The sequence below is a fragment of the Moschus berezovskii genome, chromosome 24, assembly GCF_049115385.1.
Source record: "Moschus berezovskii isolate FMDL1 chromosome 24, NW_MosBer_1.0, whole genome shotgun sequence".
NCBI lineage: Eukaryota > Metazoa > Chordata > Mammalia > Artiodactyla > Moschidae > Moschus > Moschus berezovskii.
The window spans coordinates 60,111,790-60,132,854 of NC_142483.1; the positions used below are offsets into that span (position 1 = coordinate 60,111,790).

General features: G+C 45.5%; 1 protein-coding gene across 9 annotated transcripts in view; it reads left to right on the forward strand.

Moving 5' to 3' along the window:
* NEK10 (NIMA related kinase 10) overlaps window positions 1-21,065 on the forward strand; it is a 317,096-nt gene that overhangs the window by 67,247 nt on the left and 228,784 nt on the right. For 8 of the 9 annotated variants that reach the window (XR_008684291.2, XM_055414802.2, XM_055414796.2 and 5 more), the window contains 6 exons: window positions 4,210-4,294; window positions 11,906-11,947; window positions 13,359-13,437; window positions 14,190-14,257; window positions 15,926-16,005; window positions 17,328-17,414. Coding sequence is in view for 8 of the 9 variants with exons in the window: in XM_055414802.2 (XP_055270777.2) it covers window positions 4,210-4,294; window positions 11,906-11,947; window positions 13,359-13,437; window positions 14,190-14,257; window positions 15,926-16,005; window positions 17,328-17,414 (441 nt within the window). In the remaining variant the exon portion in view is untranslated. Of the gene's footprint in view, window positions 1-4,209; window positions 4,295-10,569; window positions 10,918-11,905; window positions 11,948-13,358; window positions 13,438-14,189; window positions 14,258-15,925; window positions 16,006-17,327; window positions 17,415-21,065 lie in introns of those variants that run through there. The other variant, XM_055414800.2, reaches the window with a different exon arrangement.

Below are 21,065 nucleotides of genomic sequence, written 5' to 3' on the forward strand. Positions count from 1 at the left end.
AGGAGGTATGTTTCTTGCACTCAGGTGTGAGGTGTGCAGGTTTGGGACAGAGCTGAATTTCTCAGGATTGAGAAACAGTCAAAGCTGAATCCCCCCGCCCCCCACCCCCAACAAAGGTCAGGGATCGATGTCAGACAAGCTGGGCAAGGGTTGTATTGGGCCTGCAGTTCAAGCAAATGCTCCTCTTGAGCTAGGGGGCAGATGTTTAAAGTACCCTAAGTTTTCTGGATGTACTCACTCAGCTGTGAAGGTAGGTGGGAGAGGGTGGGGGGAATTATGCCGATTCTGGTCCGAAACAGCTTCGTCTTCCTCTGTTCTTCTTGGCTAGGCAAGAAATAGCAGACACATTTTATTTTAGGTTTTTGCTAATGCTCACGTCACATTGGACTAATCTGGGGGGCAGTGTCACCTGGCGGGGAGCACCCTCCGGTGATGAGGCAGGTCCGACGCTCGGCAGCACTCAGTGTGCCTTCCTCGCTTCAGGAGACTAGGCTGTGCTGTGCTGACGGCCTGTGCACTGCGACATGCACTTTAGTTAGAACAGCTGCACGTGACTGGCCTCATATCATGTCAGAGAATATCTGTTTAATTGTGTGGGAGGTTACAGTGTAAAACGTTACCAAAGCTGCTTCATCAGTTCAGTTCAGTTCAGTTCAGTCGCTCAGTCGTGTCCGACTCTCCGCGACCCCATGAATCACAGCACGCCAGGCCTCCCTGTCCATCACCAACTCCCGGAGTTCACTCAAACTCATGTCCACAGAGTCGGTGATGCCATCCAGCCATCTCGTTCTCCGTCGTCCCCTTCTCCTCCCGCCCCCAACCTTTCCCAGCATCAGAGTCTTTTCCAGTGAGTCAACTCGTCGCATGAGGTGGCCAAAGTATTGCAGTTTCAGCTTTAGCATCAGTCCCTCCAATGAACATCCAGGATTGATCTCCTCTAGAATGGACTGGTTGGATCTCCTTGCAGTATAAGGGACTCTCAAGCTGCTTCATAGAAAGGAGCAAAGGCAAGGCTCCCAGCCCAGCCCTGTTGCGAGAGGGTCAGTGAAGAAGGCGCGGGGAGGCCAGTGTGACTGGGAGGGTGTGCGTGGGGGCAGGGTGGGGGCGGTGAGGCCCCAGAGGCAGTGGGGAGGCCAGGTGTTCCAAGGAGCCTGTGGGCCACGGGGCCTGAGTGAGAGGAGAGACGCTGGGGGCCGGGGCAGGGAGGGTGTCTGTGGAGGGTCTCCTTGGCTGGTGTGTGAAGACTGAAGTTGAAACAAAGATGGAAGTGAGGAAGGCAGATGGGAAGCTTTTGAGATGAGTGCAATTGTGCGGTAGTCTGAGCATTCTTTGGCATTGCCTTTCTTTGGGATTGGAATGAAAACTGACCTTTTCCAGTCCTGTGGCCACTGCTGAGTTTTCCATATTTGCTGACATATTGAGTGCAGCACTTTCACAGCATTGTCTTTCAGGATTTGAAATAGCTCAACTGGAATTCCATCACCTCCACTAGCTTTGTTCATAGTGAAGCTTCCTAGAACCTGCTTGACTTCACATTCCAGGATGTCTGGCTCTAGGTGAGTTAGGGTACGAAGTTTATTTTTAGAGACATATGGTTTTTCCCGTGGTCATGTATGGATGTGAGAGTTGGACTGTGAAGAAAGCTGATCACCGAAGAACTGATGTTTTTGAACTGTGGTGCTGGAGAAGACTCTTGAGAGTCCCTTGTACCGCAAGGAGATCCAACCAGTCCATTCTAAGGGAGATCGATCCTGGGTGTTCATTGGAAGGACTGATGCTAAAGCTGAAACTGCAATACTTTGGCCACCTCATGCGACGAGTTGACTCACTGGAAAAGACTCTGATGCTGGGAAAGGTTGGGGGCGGGAGGAGAAGGGGACGACCGAGAATGAGATGGCTGGATGGCATCACCGACTCTGTGGACATGAGTTTGAGTGAACTCTGGGAGTTGGTGATGGAGTTGATGAACTCAGGGAGGCCTGGCGTGCTGTGATTCATGGGGTCGCGGAGAGTCGGACACGACTGAGCGACTGAACTGAACTGAACTGAACCACTACATGAGGGAGAGCAGGGAAAGAAACTGTGTATTTAGACAGAAACAAAGCAGGAACACCCACCCAGACAGAAAGGGTGCCCTGTGATGAGGAGGGAGGTAAACCATTTATATGGGGCGGTTCTTCTGGGTCTTTGTTCTCCTCTGGCCAATTATCTTCTTCCCTTTCCCACACCTGCCCTGCCCTTGGGCCTTCTTCATATGCGTCTTTTTGCCAAGATGGAGTCTAGCGCAAAGGCTAATGGGAGTATGACGCTTATTATGGAGTGATGCCCACCTCTTCTGACCCCCAAGGAGCCTTCCTGCTCGTGTGGAGTTGGGGAGGTTTCCTTTACCTCAGGAGTGATAGATATGGTCTCTTTCTCCCTTTGCTCCCTCTCAGAGCTCACTTCCCACCTCTAACTGTGTCCTTGGGTTGTCAGGGAAAACAAAGCTCCAACCTACTCTGCTAGACAAACTCCAACTGCTCAGTCCAGAGGCCCATCTATCTCCTGCCTCAAACTTGTGTGAATGGAGAGAGATTTTAAAGATGGAGCAGACAGGATGTGCTGAGGGATTAGATGAAAGGTGTGAGTGAAGTAGAGGAACACCCGGGGCTGGAAGCCTGGAGGGATGAGGCCTGTGTGGTGGAGGGGGGAGGGGGGAGGAGCATGCACTGAGTTTCAGATGTGCTGTCAGCTGAGACTTGGGAAGCTCCGGGTCCTGAGCCTCAGCCTGGGCTATGTTCCTGAACGTTCTCAGCAGATGGATCCTCCCTGAGTGACATGAGAAAAGTCTTTGGCAGTATTCACACTCGGCAGCCTGGGTGGACCCGTGGGAGCGGACGGAAAAGTTTTTCTGGGTAGAATTCACTGATTTCCTAAGTTTAACTGGTGCAGCAGTGGGGAAGGGTGCTGGGTGTGCAGACGACACCCCCTCCCCAGAGTGGTCGGAGAGCTGCCCAGAACCTGCAGGCAGGGTGCCACTCCCACCACTCTGCCCCCTCAAGCCGGAACCCCCTGAGGCATCCAAGCTGCCACTGTCCCCAGCCACGTTGGTGATGTGGCTTGTGGCCGGGACTGGCCAGTGGCACCTGTGTGAGAGTTTGGGCCCCGGTGCTGCCCTCTGGCTCTTTGTGTCCACATTGCCCACAGGCCCAGAGAGCACCAGTGCCTCCTCCCCACCCGTCCCCTCTGTGACAGCCATCCTGGGAGCAGGGAAGCCCAGGGTGCTTGCCTTCATGGGGGCCGAGGGGTCAGTGGAGGTTCGACTGGCACAGCAGATACCTGCCTGCTGGGTCTCCCCACTCCTCCTCCCCTCTCCCCCTTCCTGACTCCTCCCGCCACCCCTACCCCTACTCCAGGAGGCCTCCTGGAGTCCTCAATCAATCATGTGCTAAGCGATCTTCACGGAGGAGCCTGCTTCCGGGGACAGTGACCTGAGATCTAAGAAAATACTTCATCCCCACGTTTCCCACAAGGAGCACCGAAGCGCACCGGGGGCTGATTGGAACCCCCAGGGGTGCCATGGGATATTTTAAAATCTCAGGGAAAACAGTGATGACACACACCATCTGTCAGACACAGTGTAGACTGCTCTGGGTGATTACAGTTTCCACATTAGGTGTACTGCCTTCCCTTAGATGCTGCCTATTCTTCTGTAGCTGAGTCTTCAGTGGTCACTGTGGTCAAAAGCAAGTGCCCTGGGGAGTCAGGTGGAGGAGGAAATGGAGGTGGTGTTGGATCCCATTACAAGACTGGAGAAGTTGTTTAGTGTCCGCACTCCATTAGTAAGTAAATGTGATTAAGAATAAAATACAAATAATTTCCTTCTAGTGTATACATATTATCTTTTTTTAAATTGGATGCTAAGTTGTCAGTGTATCAAGCCTTTTGAAGTTGAAACTGTTAGCTATTTCTTGTGCTCAGGGGCTGCCCTTTCCTGCAACAGTCAGGGCCCATGAACCAAATAATTTGGGGGCCTCAACTTTGTAATGACAGTGTTTTCCATTAAAATTGATTAAGTGTCAAATAATAGTCCCCACTGCAGACTGAGACCAATGAATGCTCTGCCTGTAGCTGTTTTCCATTCTCCTTCCTAGCGCTGCACTATTCATGAACTGTCACGTTCATTGGTTTTAAACATGAACAAACATGTTCTCTCTTGTTTTCTTTCAGAGAGTGGGTTGATCGCGCTCCATCTCTTCATTTTCTGAGAGTGTTAATTTGTCTGAGACTCCTAATGAGGGATCCATGTTATCAGGTTGGTTGCAAAAATAAAAATATTTTTTCACTAGTTTGAAGTTGAGATAAAAGCTGATGGGCTCTTCTCTGAATCACAGCATGGTGACTTTTTTCCTCTCTCGCTCCTCAGTAGCTTCCACTCTTGGGAAGTATCTTACCTGCTACTGAAATCAATAGGAGAGAAGTGATTTAATGGGGACAGAAGTATCTCTGTATTTCTACTCTTACCTATGGGATGCAGTGGACTGACTTCTGGTCTGTGTTTGCGTCATCTCTTGGCATTTTAAACCATAGGCAGCTTGGAGAAGGGTACACTGGGCCATACTTTGGAACATGTTGATGCCAAGGGGCCAAAGTGAGCAGCGACAAGTGGGGACTTCCTTAGGGGGCTCCAGGACCGACAGGGGAGAGGCCGGGCCTGCACTCTGGTAGCTGCCCCAGAGCCATGCACCCCCGGAGTCCAGCCTCAGAGCCTGAGTTAGAGGTGAGCACAGGGCTTCCGCTTGCCTCAGAGGAGGCGCCTGCCGGCGGGAGTCTCCCCTCCTCTCACTGGTCAGTGAAGCATTCTGGCTCTGGGTCAGTACCTTTCAGACTTTTAAGCGCAGGGGAATCACCTGGGGCTCTTGTAAGTGCAGATGTGGATTCCACAGGTGTACACTGAGGCCCGAGTTTCCGCTGAGGCCACCGGTCCGTGGCCAACACTCTGAGCACTTACCTGACACCACCTGGTCCATGAAAGTTGTTCCTTCCTGACCCAGCTGCTAAAATTCCTGCTTCTGTAAAGCAAAGTTTGTAAACTTTCTATCAGAAACACTCGGAAGACTTAATGATTGCTGGCACCTGAAAGTGAAAGTGTTAGTCGCTCAGTCGTATCCAACTCTTTGCGATCCCTGGACTGTAGCCCACCAGGTTCGTCTGGCCATGGGATTTCCCAGGCAATAATATGAGCGTGGGCTGCCGTTTCCTTCTCCAGGGGATCTTCCCGACCATGGGTTGAACCCAGGTCTTCTGCAGTGCAGGCGGATTCTTTACTGTCTGAGCTGCCAGGGAAGATTCTGATTGAGTAAGTTTGGGGAGGGCCTGGAAGTCTGCCTTTCTAACAAGTTCCCAGGTGTCGCTGATGCCACTGGTTGGGGGAACCACTGCCCAACCAGTTTGGAGAAGTCTCCAAATTGCTAATGAGCCATTATTGTTTCTGCTTGCCAGCATTAAATATCTAAAGGGCAGTTTTGTCAGTCCTACATGCTTCAACCATTTTCACAGATTGCTTTCTTTCCCTAAGATGCATCTCCTTTAATGCCCCATCCTGATAAGCTACTGGGATGCTCAGACCACTCTGAAGCACATTTATTTTGGATTCAGCTTTACTGATGAGTTATTATTTGAATCAGGACATATTTCCTTTCATTACCCTGATAACCATCTTTTCCAAACTCGGCACTCAAAACAATGTATGCTGCTGCTAACCAGCGATGAGCCTGCTCTGGTTTGAGTCTCCTGGGACTCATGGTAGCTTCGCTCTTTTCTTTAGAAGAGTTGCTCCCTTCCTCATTCCGTACTCTAAGCTGACTTTGTGTTGTTCCAGTTCAGTCAACCAGTTATTTGAATATGTGACATTCCTCAAAAAACTTTCTGTCTTGGTTGCTTACAGGTTTATGGGAATTTTCCTTTTCTCCTGTGACCACCCAGACAGAGCTGTGTGGGCCATGCTGGTGAGGGTGGTGTGTGCTCCACTCTGCCTGGGTCACTGCCCCCCCTTCCCCTGGCCCTGGGCTCGTTGTCCCAGTGTCATATTAACACTGTCCCCCACACCCCCTGCCATATGCCCCATAGGTCTCAGCTCGGGTAAGAACTGCTTGTATATGTTATTAATATAAGTATTCATGGAAGAAGGTGGATTTTTAGCAGGAGGTCTAGTTTTGGAACTTACAGAAGTTAGCAAAATATTTGCCTTAGACATGCCGTTTGCTCAGAGAATTGATGGCTCTCGTGTCATACTCTGCTGATCTTCATCTGAAGTATTCCCTTTCTTAACCCAGTTCTTGATGGGCTGGAACAAGGTTGACTGGATTGTTCTCTACAGGGAAGAATTGTGTGACCTCTTTGCTTTGGGGCTTTTATGACAAAAACATTCATTAAACCAGATCTCCCACTGATTTCCAGCCTTTCCATAGAAGGAGGTGTTCCCTGAATTTCTCCTCCTGGCACGCTGTCCACAAACGAGAGCAGTTGTTTAACGTGTTGAGTTGCCAAGAATTTCTGGCTGAAGTCATAGCCACGCTGGGGTTTACTGTGACCTGTGCCCACAAATGTCCAGGCCAGGCCTTCCTTTCCTCTCCTGGTAAATCCGTGATCCACAGTGGCCGCTCCAGACCGTGTCCACTTCTCACACCCCTCCTACCCCGGTCTTCTTATTAGGTTACAGCATTACCTGTTTTACAGGCAAAACTGAGGCCATCCTAGTAGGAATGCTCATCTTTTCTTTGTTGCTTGACATGTTTGGAATATTATGCATCATTGTGGATGCATGCTAAGGCGCTTCAGTCATGTCCGATTCTTTGTGACCCCATGGACTGTAGCCCACCAGGCTCCTCTGTCCATGGGATTCTCCAGGCAAGAATACTGGAATGGGTTGCCATGCCCTCCTCCAGGGGAATCTTCCTGACCCGGGGATTGAACCCATATTGCCTGTGTCTCCTGAATGCAGACTCTTTACCTCGGGGCCATGGGGAAGCCCCGAAATGTTAACCTTCCCCAAAGCGATTTTCTTTGTTACAGTCTCCCCTAGCTTCTGAGCTCTTGGCTTCACCAGTCATCTTGTTGCTGCTGTTCTTTGCTCACAAGCACATGTTTCCAGCCTGAAACTTTCCCTCTCTTTTAAGTCCCACATTTCCAGGTATTTGTTGGGATGATATGGTAGCATAATGGTTCTCAAGAGTGTGGTCTGGGGACTCTCGCAGGTCTCTGAGGCCCTTCCAGGGGTCCCGCAGGGTCAAATGGTCTTAAAGGTGATGCTTCACTGTGATTCATTCTCACTCTCTTATGAGCGTGCAGTGGAGCCTTCCAGAGGCTGCAGGGCGTGTGATGATGGTGAACCCTCATGCCTGATGGAACACATGCTTGTGTGCTCTTGTGTTGTAAAAATTCCTCACTTTTTATCTCTTATATGGTAAATACAAAGAGCTTCCCAGGTAATCCGCCTGCCAACATAGGAGATGTGGATGCGGGCTTGATCCTTGGGTTGGGAAGATCCCCTGGAGGAGGAAATGGCAACCCACTCCAGTATTCTTGCCTGGAAAGTTTCTTGGATAGAGGAGCCTGATGGGCTACAGTTCATGGGGTTGCAAAGGGTTGGACACAAGTGAGTGACTGAACACACACCTATACGGTAAATATGAATAGATTAGCTCACATAAACAGAAGGTCTCTAGGACTCTCAGTAATTTGTAAGTGTATAAAGGAACCCAGGGGCCAAAGTGCTGGAGAGCCCACTGTGCGCAGGGCACGCAGCGACTTCACTCGGTCTCTCCATCCTGTCGCTCCTGCAACCTGCTGAATTCTGCAGACTCTGTCAGTGCAACCACCTCTCCTCCAGACTCCAAGGCAGGAAACTCTTCCTTTCCCCTTACAAGCCTTTAGAAGAGTGGTTCCTAACACTGCTGAAAAGATACGTACTGGTCAGGCCCAGGGGAACCTTCCGCTGTGATAGAGGGATGAGCAGTGTGGACCCCTGACTGCAGAGTGGGTGGCACGTCAGGATGTGGCACTCAGAGCTCAGTGCTCTGCTGACCGCCCGACCAGGGACAGCGTGTCCGGGGTCCTGACGCTTTGCCACAGCGACACACTGCTGGACTGATGGCAGCCGGAATGGTGTCGAAGGGCGCGCTGTTGTTCTATAGTTTTTATCAGTGTTATATTATTGTGTCAAGTTTTTAAAAAGAGAGAAACTCTGCGAATAGGTAGAGCAAGGGCATTTGTCCAGATTGATGGAAACTGTCTCCAGGTCACTAGGCTCGGAAGTCTAGAGCCGGGTCCTGTGAGCCCAGGCCGTGCCGGGGAGGAGCGCAGTCATGTCTGCTCTTCAGCTTGGTAGCCGCGACTGCTGAGCCCAGAGATGAGGGTGCCTTGTGGTCTTGTTCTCCGGTTGTCCTGTTGCTTGTTTAGTAAATGGTGGGTCACTGCTTGAGGGCATAGCGACGACGTTTTCTAGTGGTGGTACAGCCTCACTCCTTTTTCTGTGATTTGTAAGACTGCTTCTGAAACGGCGCTCACAGGACTTCTGTGAAAGGTGGTGTGTCTCACCCACCATATGCGGGGAAGATGGGCGGCTCCTCCTACTGGAGACGGTGGTGCACGGCAGCACATTAAAGCTCAGAGAGTTTAAATCTATAATAAAATAATTTGTTACACTCTGTTCGACCTACTATTTGATCATAAAAATATTTTTGAACACCTAGTACCACTCATTGCACAGAATAAAATCATTATTCCCAGGACAGGGTTTGGGAAACATGGAATCAGTTCCATACTGTTAACACCGATGATTGTGTAGATGAATATTTTTGCCAAGGTAAACATTTAAGAATGACCATGACCAGTCATTTAAACACGAGTCTCTCCCTGGTGGCGTCTCCCTCCCAAGCTTCACATTTAAATTTCCTTAATGTCAACAATGCTGGATCTCAGTCTTCTGCCCTCGGCGCACTTTCCCGGGCCTGTTGTTCTTCTATCACCTGACTACACCGCCAGCAGCTCAGCATGTCAGACTCTACCTCCTTGTCTAACCCAGCCTGTGTCCCCCTCTTCCCTGGACTTATCCTGTCCTGGCCTCCCATCACCTCGCTGTGCAGACGGTGAAGCCTCTTTTCTGCACCCTTCCTCCCCACTGGCCTTCACGTCCATCTGGTCAGACCAAGTCAAGACTGCCCACCTGTCCACTCCCTTCTCTCTGCGCCTGCCAACCCGCGGGGCTTCCCTCCATGCCTGTCCCTCTCCTGTTTCCTCCAGTACTGGAGGGAAGTCCCCAGAGCTGAGTCTGATCAGCCCTTGTTCACACGTGTCCATCAGGCTCGAATGCAAAGTTCAGTTCAGGCTCATGTTCAAGTCTCCCACAGTTCATCTCACTCTATTTTTCTAACATTATCCTGAATGATTCCCTTCATAAATTTAGGGAGTTGCTTTTCATAGTGATACAACATCTTGATGTTCTTTCTATGCAACCTCTGTGCACCTTTGATCCTCCTGTCCTCTTTGCTTGGAGGAATCCCCTTCATCCTTCTCTTCCTCCACATCTCCTCAGCACAACTATCCATCCTTCTAGGCCCATCAGAGGCCACCGCCCTTACAGAGTTTTCCGAAGTCCTCTCAGCAGGCTATTATATGTCCCTCCTCTGGGGTGTCACAGCACCTCCTGAAAACTTTCTTAAACAGTGAAAAAGTGTTAGTCGTTCAGTCATGTCCGACTCTCGGTGACCTCATGGACTGTAGCCCACCAGGCTCCTCTGTCCATGGAATTCTTCAGGTAAGAATACTGGAGTGGGTTGCATTCCCTTCTCCAGGGGATCTTACTGACCCAGGGATCAAACCCTGGTCTCCTGCAGTGCAGGCAGATTACCGTCTGAGCCACCAGGGAAGCCTCATAACTTTCTTAAAACACCTACATAGATCTGTCTTAAATTCCAGTTATTCTTGTGTCTACCTTATGCTTGCCTGCAGCTCAGTGAAGTCAGCCTCTGTCATCTATATATTTGTGTCTCCTTCAGAGCCTAACCTGGGGAATCTTACTAACAGGATTGGAAAAGAAAATGCTGAAAAAATATAAGTGGTTTTAAAATGTTATTTTTATGTGTATAAAATGTCCATCATAATTAGTGGCAATGCATACAGTATTCTTCTTTTCTTTAACTGCAGCTCTTCTAAAGTGAATAGCAATCATGGGAATTCAAATTAGTAGGTGGTCATAGAACTATTTTAATTGAGTTATAAATATACCTCATTCTTAATTTGAACAAGGGTGTGTGGTTTCCAGATTCCCTTCACACAGATTAAGGAAACCTTGACCCTTGACCCAGGAGGCCTCGAGCCCCTGAGCCTTTTCCTCAGCTGCTCACGCAGCTCCAGGGCAGAACGTGATCATCCCCTCATACAGACTCATGTACTCATTGCCGTACTCATTGCCAGGCACGTCCCAGAGCTGGAACGATGGCTAATATTTGCATTTCAAATAACTTCCTTGTGTGCCCAGTAGGTAAGGAGAGAGGAGTCAATGTAGCATTAAACAGGTAGAGCCACCTGAAACCCCTTCATCCCAAGATAAACGTTAGTGCGAGTAACCTGAGAGCATTGGCTGTTAGTGGAGCTCCAAACCAGTTCCTTTCACAACTCCAGCCTCCCAGCACCCTCTCTCTTAGCACTTTTCAGAAGTTTTATGCAGTGCCTTCTTATTGGAAATTGGTGCGTGAGTGCTAAGTCGCTTCAGTCGTGTTTGACTCTTTGCGATCCTGTGGACTGTAGCCTGCCAGGCTCCTCTGTCCATGGGATTCTCCAGGCAAGAATACTGGAGTGGGTTGCTGTGCCCTCCTCCAGGGGGTCCTCCTGATCCAGAGATAGAAGCCAAGTCTCTTATGTCTCCTGTATTGACAGGTGGGTTCTTTACCACTGAGTCACATGGGAAGCCCTGAAAGATCTGTATCATATCTATATTTTGCAATAATTATCCTTAGATTTGTTCAGGGTATGAGTTTAATAAGATCATTAGCCACATCATCTGAAGGAGAAGCCCTGTTTTCTACTCTGCGAGAGCAATGCTGCTCAGATTTTATCAGGCATGTGAGTTACCTGGGGAACTTGTTGACACTAAGAGTGTCATTCAGTACGTCCAGGGTGAATAGGACATTGTGTATTTCTAATCAGCTCCAGACGCTGCTGTTGCTGCTGGTTCATGGACCACACCAGGCAGGGGACTAGAGGAAAGTCCTGGGATTCAAGTGATGCTGGATTTTTATCCAGACTCTGTCGTTCAGGCAAAATGGTTTACCTTTCTGGGTTTTAGTGTTCCTATGCTGTAATGTGAGGAGGTACAGGGAGAGATATCTAACAGCTCTTTGCAGCTCTGACATTTTATGATGACATGGGAGGAAGGAAATAGAGTGCGGACGCAGGCTGCAGTTACTTACTTCCTGTTCAACTCAACCCAGTTTTCATATCTATTAATGTGTGCCCATGTGCTAAGTCACTTCAGTCGTGTCTGACTCTCTGTGACCCCATGGACTGTGCCCGCCAGGCTTCTCTGTCCATGGAATTCTGCAGGCAAGAATACTGGAGTGGGTCGCTATGCCCTCCTTCAGAGGATCTTCCTGGTTCGGGGATCAAACCCATGTCTCCTGCGGCTCCTGCAGGCAGAATTGCAGGCAGATTCTTTGCTGCTGAGCCACCAGGGAAGCCCATATCTATTAATAGTTTATCTTAAATATAGTATGAATGACAAACATTAAAGTTTTCCATATTTACATTAGAATGTGGGCCTTCAAAAATAGTTACAAACTCATGACTTAGTAAATCAATTGCATGTGAAATACATCCCCCCACCCCTCCATTCTCATCTTTCATGTCTGTTCTGTTGTTTTATTAGGAAATACTTCATAGCTTCGGTGGAATTGAAAACCTAGCTCAGGTAAGATCTCTTTTGTGGTGGCTGGTCTTGCCTTTCCATTTTGTGCTGTGCGTCTGGGCAGAGATCCACAGTGTGTGACAGAGAGGTCTCTTTCAACATAGCTGCCTGCCAAGGGGAAGAGCCTAGGGTCGTGAGTGTACAGAATACACACAGAGCAGGGAGGGACTTAAGCTGTTTTCTCCTGGCTGATTGGGCTCACTTTACCCCGCCTGTGAAATGAGAGAGCTTTATGAAGGGTCACCTGTCTTTAGTGAGTGAAGGAAATAGGTGTTGGCTGGCAGGCCCTGGGCCTCAGCAGTACACACACCAAGCTGGCAGGAGAAAATATTGGCTATGAGGATGTTCATAACTTTTTCACACAATAAAGAATTACTGTGCTCACTAAAACATTGGAAATAAATGACAATGTGAGGAATGATCTTCATGTATTTTTCTGCTTTGCTAACTACTGAGGGAAGGTAAGGAGCTGAATAAATATGCTGAGTCAGCCCAATGTTTGGGCCTATTAATACAATCAAACAAAATTTCTAGGTATAGAAATAGTTGAAACAGCCCATCCTCCTGAAATCTATAGCATGTATGCAAAGAATAATTTTCATAATAAACCCATGGCCCTGCAAATTCATTCTAAATTATTAATGGATGATTAATTTTAATGGCAATTTAATAGTAAACCTATTTTATTATTTTTATTCTTGGGAAATAGATAATATCCTTATTTTGAAGACTTTTTTAAAATTGGCTAGAGGTTTAGCTCATTTAATGAAATAATCCTTTTTAAGATTATATTGTAAAGGATCTTTCTATCCATTTTACTTCCATTAAAATGTCAGAAATGTGTGTATTTCTCTGAACCTATTTCTTATTACTCTCAGTTTTCATAATTTTACAATTGCAAACAGGGATTTTCAGACTATCCCATACATTTCATTCTAATTATTGCTATCTACTTGTATGCTTGTTAGATGTAATTTAGGATATTATAAAGCATAAGGTCAATAAAATATATCCAGTGTGTTATAAAATTCTAATGAAAAGATACATTGAAGAATTAAAATTCTATGTACTGTATATTATGTATCATGTATCTTATTTGTATCTTTTATTTGGAGGCTAAAATGCAACACAGATTTATTGAGTTATAAGTCATCTTGGGACTTCTGAGAGTTTAAGCAGTCTTTCCAGGTCCCTCCCTCCACTTCTGGCACCCCAGCGAAGCTGAGAACCGAGAAGCCCGTCCTCTTCTGCATTTGCGTGAAGCCGGCGCAGGGGCACCGAGCGTTGTTTAGTGACCCTGTTGCGCCATCTACAGCTCATTTTTCAGAAGTACACAACCTTACTACTCCTGTTGTGTGCTCTCGGAGTCCTCTCCTCTGCTCACCTGTTGTCTGGTCCCCCCCCCGCCCCGCAGTACATGGAGATCGTGGCGCACGGGTACCTCGGCTACGGGGAGGCGCAGCACAGCGTGGACAAGCTGGTCAACATGACGTGTGAGCGCGGCCCCGGGAGGCAGCGGCAGGGAAGAGGGGACGCTTTGAATACTCAGGAGGGTCCCCACACAGCTATGGGCTTGAGAGTCCATGCCAACTGATATGCTCAGTGGCAAATGTACCCAGAGGGGAGATTTTGGATCATGATTCTTATCTTGAAAAGCCCAATTTCATGTTTAAAAAGACTTTCATTGAGCACAAGCTTAGGTTTATTTAGCGCAAGAGAGACTTCTATAGAACCAAGTGAAGTGAAAGTCACTCAGTTGTGTCCAACTCTTTGCGACCCCATGGACTGTAAAGTCCATGGAATTCTCCAGGCCAAATTACGGGAGTGGGTAGCCTTTCCCTTCTCCAGGGGATCTTCCCAACCCAGGGATCGAACTTGGGTCTCCAGCATTGCAGGCAGACCAGCTGAGCCACAAGGGAAGCCTATAAAAGCAACTTTTGGTAAAAATATTTTTTGCGTGCATGCTAAGTCGCTTCAGTTGTGCCCGACTCTTTGTGACCCTGTGGACTGTAGCCTGCCAGGCCCCTCTGCCCATGGGATTCTCCAGGCAAGAATACTGGAGTGGGTTGTGGTGCCCTTTTCCAGGGGATCTTCCCAACACAGGGATCAAACCCCTGTTTCTTAGGTCTCCTGCATTGGCAGGTGGTTTTTGTTTCTGTTTTTTTTTTTTTTGTAATGACTAGTACCACTTGGGAAGCCTGAGCACTCCCCCGCTCTAAACTTCAAATCCCTCATTTCTTTATAGATATTTTTCAAAAACTTGCTGCTGTCAGAGACCAAAGAGAATGGGTCACCACAAGCGGAGCTCACAAGGTGAGTGGCCCCAGGAGGCCCTGCTTCAGGGCACGTGGTGGTGGTTCACGTGCAGGGCCCAGAGCACTTGTAGTCACACCACCCCACCTGAAATTATAATTCGAAGACTTGATGACCTAGCCTAAAACTGCCAATCTCTGCTAACTCACCTAAAGAGTAAATTTAGAAACAGCAAATAGAGGTTTTCTGAAGCTTCTTTCTTTTTTTATGCTGTTTAATTCTTTATTGCTTACTCAACTAATCTGATTGCCTAATTTAAATGTGGTACATAAACTGACCACAGGTGTGTGCTTACAAATAAATAAATATTAGTTTGAGACAGAAGTTATGTTAGTTTGAACCATGGGAAATTACTGTGGTCTGTAGGTAAGTTTCATGTGGTTTAAGCTCATAATAAGATGGTTTAGTATTATAAACCTGTGAGTCAAATACATATTTCAAGATGAATGAATGCAGGCTTAATCAAAACAGACTACATTTATATTTATAGCAAAGCCATTTAGATGATTGCTGCCTAGAGCCAGGTTTCAATAGTTTGTGAGTTTCTGTGTCCCAGGAAGCCACTATTCAGCAAGTATTAGAGCAAAGTTGTCTAAAATGTGTTAGCACGTGCTACTCATTTTATGAAGGTTGATTCTTAGTGATATACAGGTTAGCGGTTTTTATTTCAAAAGCTATGTATTTCACTAATATCAGTTAGAATTTAAAGAACATTTCTGAGTAACATTAAGTTAGTGTTAAGGGTGCATGTAACAAAAATTGTGAAATGATATGTCAGTGACTGGAGCCTGGGAAACATTATGTTGGAAGACAGAAAGGAGGGACTTCTCTGGTGGTCCCGTGGTTAGGACTCTGCACTTTCATGGCAGGGGCTGCAGGTTCAATCTCTATTCAGTGAACTAAGATCCCCTATGCCATGCACCTTGGGGGAAAAATAGAAAAAAAAAAAAAGACAGAAAAGAAAAAGTGAGAGGGGAAAAAGAGGAAGGGTCTGAGAAACAAAGATAATGCTAGCTCCATGTAAAGTGCATGAGGTCATAAAAGGGAAAGTTCACGTAGTGGAAACGCAAAATCATCTTAGCAGTTGTGCAGGCTGCGGTTCTGGCCTGAAGTTTATCTGGGTGTACACTCTGGGGGACTCTGAAAATGTCGTAGGAATAGGAATAATAGTAATAGGAATCCTGAGAAGGTGACTGTTGAGATACAGTGATGTTACTTAGCATCAGTAAGAAATCTGAGAGGCAAATGGAGTGTCTGATCGTGTTAACATATTTTCCTTAGTTTGGGGGAAAAAAGACAGTCTTCAACATTTTGTTGAAAAAATACTTCCATAATTTGGAAAGTGCCTGCACAATGGCCGTGCCGAAGTCAGGATGAGTTCTCATGCTGAGTGACTGGTGGCAGCAGAAGACAGAGCAGAGAGCGTGGGGACCTGGAAGTATAGGACCACGTACTTGGGTCCCCCTGCTTCTTCCCCTTGGTGGGGAAGACTTACAAGGAGCTCGTCCAAAGAGGGGTGGACGCCTGCCGCAGAAAGAACTGAGAATCGTGAATGTTTAACAAACCTTCTTTTTTGAGGTTAAGTATCTATGATCTTTAAAAGGAAACATACTGTTCAAGAAGCTTGTACTTTTGCATAATTAAACTTTATTTTACTCCATTTTCCAGACATTAGTAAATTTACTCAGTGCCCGAGACACGAATGTTCTGTTGGGTGCCCTTCTGGCTCTGGCTAGTTTAGCTGAAAGGTGAGTGCATTTTTAAAAGTTCTGCTGCTATAGCAACCCAGATGGAAGAAATGCAAAATTTATTTTGTTACCTACTTAGTTAAGATTTGTGAATAAAAACATGAAATACCGTCAATACATTGAAGAGGATTGGGGTGGAAATACATCATTTTAGAATTTAAGTTGGAACAGCAAAGCAGTTGAAAATTTTCTTCTGACCAGAAATATTTACGTAGTCTCTTCATTCCGCCCTCAGTTGTTCTGCTTTCAAACTGCACGTTTCTTTGGCAGTTGAGTCTCCCTCACTGTCTTTCTTCATGCTGTCCTCTGTGTTTAAGACTGTTAAATATTTTTGCCCTTTAAAAAATTCTAGGTAACCCTTTCAGAGGTTATGACTATTTTAAATAAAAAACTTTAAATATGTTTTTATGCCAATCAGTTGATCACTGTTTTGTTTTTTCCAGCTTTATTGAGGAATAATTATAAATGTAAATTTACATATTTTAAGTGTATAATGTAAAGATTTGATACACATATACACTGTGGGGTGATTACCAAGATCAAGATAATTAACACCTCTTCACCTCTCTTTTTGGTTCAATGATAAGAATGTGTGAAATCTTCTCTCAGCAACTTTCACGTGCATGACCCTGTGTTACTAACTGTGGTTTCTGATTAGCTGGATCTTTAGTGCACACTCTTCTCATACCTGAAAGTGTGTGCACTTTAACCCACATCTCCCTGTCCCCGCTGCTTCCGACCCCTAGTAAGCACCTGCTATTCTGTTCTCTGTTTCTATATAGGCAGTTTTGCTTGTTTATTTTCGATTTCACATGTAAGTGATGCCATATGGTAGTTGCCCTTCTCTGTTTGGCTTATTTCATTTAACAGAATGTCCTCTACGTTCATCCACATTATCAAAAATGACAGCATGTTTTTATGGCTGAATAATATTCAGTTATGCACACATGATTATATTCAGTTATAACTATGTATAAATATTCATTTATCACATTTCTCTATTTCATCTATTGAAGGACCTGTAGCTTGTTTGTGTTTCTTAGATACTGTGAGTAATGCTCCTCACTGCTTTTTAGTGAACACCCTATGAATCCCCCTCTCCAGTGGGAACTGTGTAAATCATCATACTGTTATTGAACAAATTTAAAGTTATGACATATAATACTTACTGAATGTTGGCATTTAATGTAGCTTCGTTTTATAGAGCTATATTGCATTTTGCTTCTCCTCCTGGGATAATATGAGGACTAAGATATTAAATATGTGAATGTGGTATCAATAAAAGATATTTCTCATAGTTACTAATACTTTTCAATTTGTAGTCCAGAGTGTAGGGAGAAGATAAGTGAGCTCAACATTGTAGAAAATCTGCTGATGATTTTACATGAATATGACTTGCTTTCCAAAAGGTAGGATTGCTAACAGGGGAAAATGGCAGTGTCTTATATTTGATGACAATGATGGTTATTATTCTAATTATGTCATGTTACATTGTTAGCTGAATATCAGCTTGGCAGCCCATTTATTTTCTATTTAAGTTTATATAAAGTAACAAATAGTAAAGAAGTGTATCAGTTTATCTCTGGTCCTGTCTCACTTCTAGAACTGGTCATATATTTGAAATATATAAATATATGATTGCATCTTTAATACTTTTGTTTATTACATTTATTTACATCCTGTCTCCTTAAGGAAAGAAACTCTAACGTGGCTCTACTTTAAGTAATTTCAGATTGTGTGTTGAATAAATGATTAGATTCCTAAAATCTATTTTGCTTTCAGTTTAGTTCAGTTCAGTTGCTCAGTCGTGTCCGACTCTTTGCGACCGCATGAACTGGCAGCAAGCCAGGCCTCCTGGTCCATCACCAACTGCCGGAGTCCACCCAAACCCATGTCCATCGAGTTGATGATGCCATCCAACCACCTCATCCTCTGTCGTCCCCTTCTCTTCCTGCCCTCAATCTTTCCCAGCATCAGAGTCTTTTCCAAAGAGTCAGATCTTGCATGAGGTGGCCAAGGTATTGGAGTTTCAGCCTCAACATCAGTCCTTCCAATGAACACCCAGGACTGATCTCCTGTAGAATGGACTGGTTGGATCTCCTTGTAGTCCAAGGGACTCTTCAAGAGTCTTCTCCAACACCACAGTTCAAAAGCATCAATTCTTTGGTGCTCAGCTTTCTTTATAGTCCAACTCTCGCATCCATACATGACCACAGGAAAAACCATAGCCTTGACTAGACGGACCTTGGTTGGCAAAGTAATGCCTCTGCTTTTTAATATGCTATCTAGGTTGGTCATAACTTTCCTTCCAAGGAGTAAGCGTCTTTTAATTTTATGGCTGCAATCACCATCTGCAGTGATTTTGGAGCCCAAAAAATAAAGTCTGAGACTGTTTCCATTGTTTCCCCATCTCTTTGCCATGAAGTGATGGGACCAGATGCCATGATCTTAGTTTTCTGAATGTTGAGCTTTAAGCCAACTTTTTCACTTTTCTCTTTCACTTTCATCAAGAAGCTTTTGAGTTCCTCTTCACTTTCTGCCATAAGGGTGGTGTCATCTGCATATCTGAGGTTATTGATATTTCTCCCAGCAATCTTGATTCCAGCTTGTGCTTCTTCCAGCCCAGTGTATCTCATGATGTACTCTGCATACAAGTTAAATAAGCAGAGTGACAATATACAGCCGTGACGCACTCCTTTTCCTATTTGGAACCAGTCTGTTGTTCCATGTCCAGTTCTAATTGTTGCTTCCTGACCTGCATGCAGGTTTCTCAAGAGGCAGGTCGGGTGGTCTAGTGTTCCCATCTCTTTCAGAATTTGCACAGTTTATTGTGATCCACACAGTCAAGGGCTTTGGCATAGTCAATAAAACAGAAATAGATGTTTTTCTGGAACTCCTTTGCTTTTTCCATGTTCCAGTGGATGTTGGCAATTTGATCTCTGGTTCCTCTGCCTTTTGTAAAACCAGCTTGAACATCTGGAAGTTCACGGTTCACATTTTGCTGAAAATGACTTTACTTGCGTGTGAGATGAGTTCAATTGTGCAGTAGTTTGAGCATTCTTTGGCATTGCCTTTCTTTAGGATTGGAATGAAGACTGACCTTTTCTAGTCCTGTGGCCACTACTGAGTTTTCCATATTCACTGGCATATTGAGTGCAGCACTTTCACAGCATCATCTTTTAGGATTTGAAATAGCTCAGCTGGAATTCCATCACCTCCACTAGCTTTGTTCGTAGTGATGTGTTCTTTTTTTTTTTTAATGTTCTAAATTTTTATTTCATATTGGTTTTTTTAAATTTATTTATTTTAATTGGAGGCTAATTACTTTACATTATTGTATTGGTTTTGCCATACATCGACATGAATCTGCCCCTGGTGTACATGTGTTCCCCATCTTGAACTCCCCTCCCACATCCCTCCCTATCCCATCCCTCTGTTCTAAGGCCCACTTGACTTCACATTCCAGTATATCTGGCTCTAGGTAAGTGATCACATGATCATGATTATCTGGGTCGTGAAGATCTTTTTTGTACAGTTCTTCTGTGTATTCTTGCCACCTCTTCTTAATATCTTCTGCTTCTGTTAGGTCCCTACCATTTCTGTCCTTTATCGAGCCCATCTTTGCATGAAATGTTCCCTTGGTATCTCTAATTTTCTTGAAGAGATCTCTAGTCTTTTCCTTTCTATTGTTTTCCTCTATTTCTTTGCAGTGATCACTGAGGAAGGCTTTCTTATCTCTCCTTGCTATTCTTTGGATCTCTGCATTCAAATGGGTATATCTTTACTTTTCTCCTTTGCTTTTCGCTTCCCGTGTTTTCACAGCTATTTGTAAGGCCTCCCCAGACAGACATTTTGCTTAAGGCAAGTAAAATACACTAATATAGCTACTGACTTATTTCATGGCCAAAACAGAATCTAAAGTAAAATGAATCATTTTCACTTGAACTACATTTTGCCCTAAAAACTTACTCTATCCAGATATCTATGAGGTTATCAAGTTGCAACCTGTGTCATTTGATACTTAGTCGAGTATCATTTGATACTGAGTTGAATAAATCATAATATTCTAAGGAGGCAAAATAGTTAATAGAAATCCCAGGCAGTAAAGCACTGACATTTAACTCATAGTAAATCCCTTGAATTCTTCTTATAAGCCAATTTAAGCCTCTTTTACCAACTGTACTGGTTGGTATAGATTTGGTTATCTGAATTCATTTACCTAGTAGACCCTGCACAGGTATTGAAAACCCAAACATGGATGAGACAGGGTTGTACAGTGTAGGGGAGGGTCAGACACACAAGTCATCAGTTTCACTCCAGTGTTGTAGTTGGTGTGGTCAGTGAGGCACAGGACAGATACCCTGGGGGCAGGGCACCTCCAATTGGAGCAAGAGGTCATTCCAAGTTTCCTGAAAGAGAAGGAGCAATTGTCCAGGCAGTGAAAGAGACAAGTAAACAGAATATGCTCCCAATGGAGGTGTGCAGTGATGTGCAAGAGATAGAGCGTGTGTGGGTGGGTGCATCTGCAGCAGAGTGCTGGAGGGGGTACCAGAAAACTAGTTCAATAGATGGTGATAAGTTAGAAATAGAGTTCACTTTGGCCAGCTCGCTACAGGCCAGGCCCTGCTCTAAGCGATTCTCTGTGTTGACTTGTCTAATTTGAACAGTAACTCTCTTCTCATATTTTACAGATGAGACACCTTTAACCAGGTCATTGATGGGCTGTTTGTGCTAAGTAGTGTGGTTTTTACCATGAACATCATGGAGACTCACAGATTTTAATAAGCATGACTGGATGGATTTTGTGGGAACAGTTCTTCTGATTTTAGTGTATGGGGTGTGGAATTCAGCCACACAACGAGATTCACTTAGAATGAGGAGGGAAGGTGTGGTGTAGTAAGTTTGAGAAGGTGAAGAATGCAGTCTATCAAAGCACGTGTGTTCTGAATGTCAGAGCATGCAAGTTTGGGAGGGAGATGAGCTGTGGAAATTAGCTCAGGTAAAGGAATTGTGGGGGCTGCCCAGGTGGCGCTAGTGGTAAAGAACCCATCTGCCAGTGC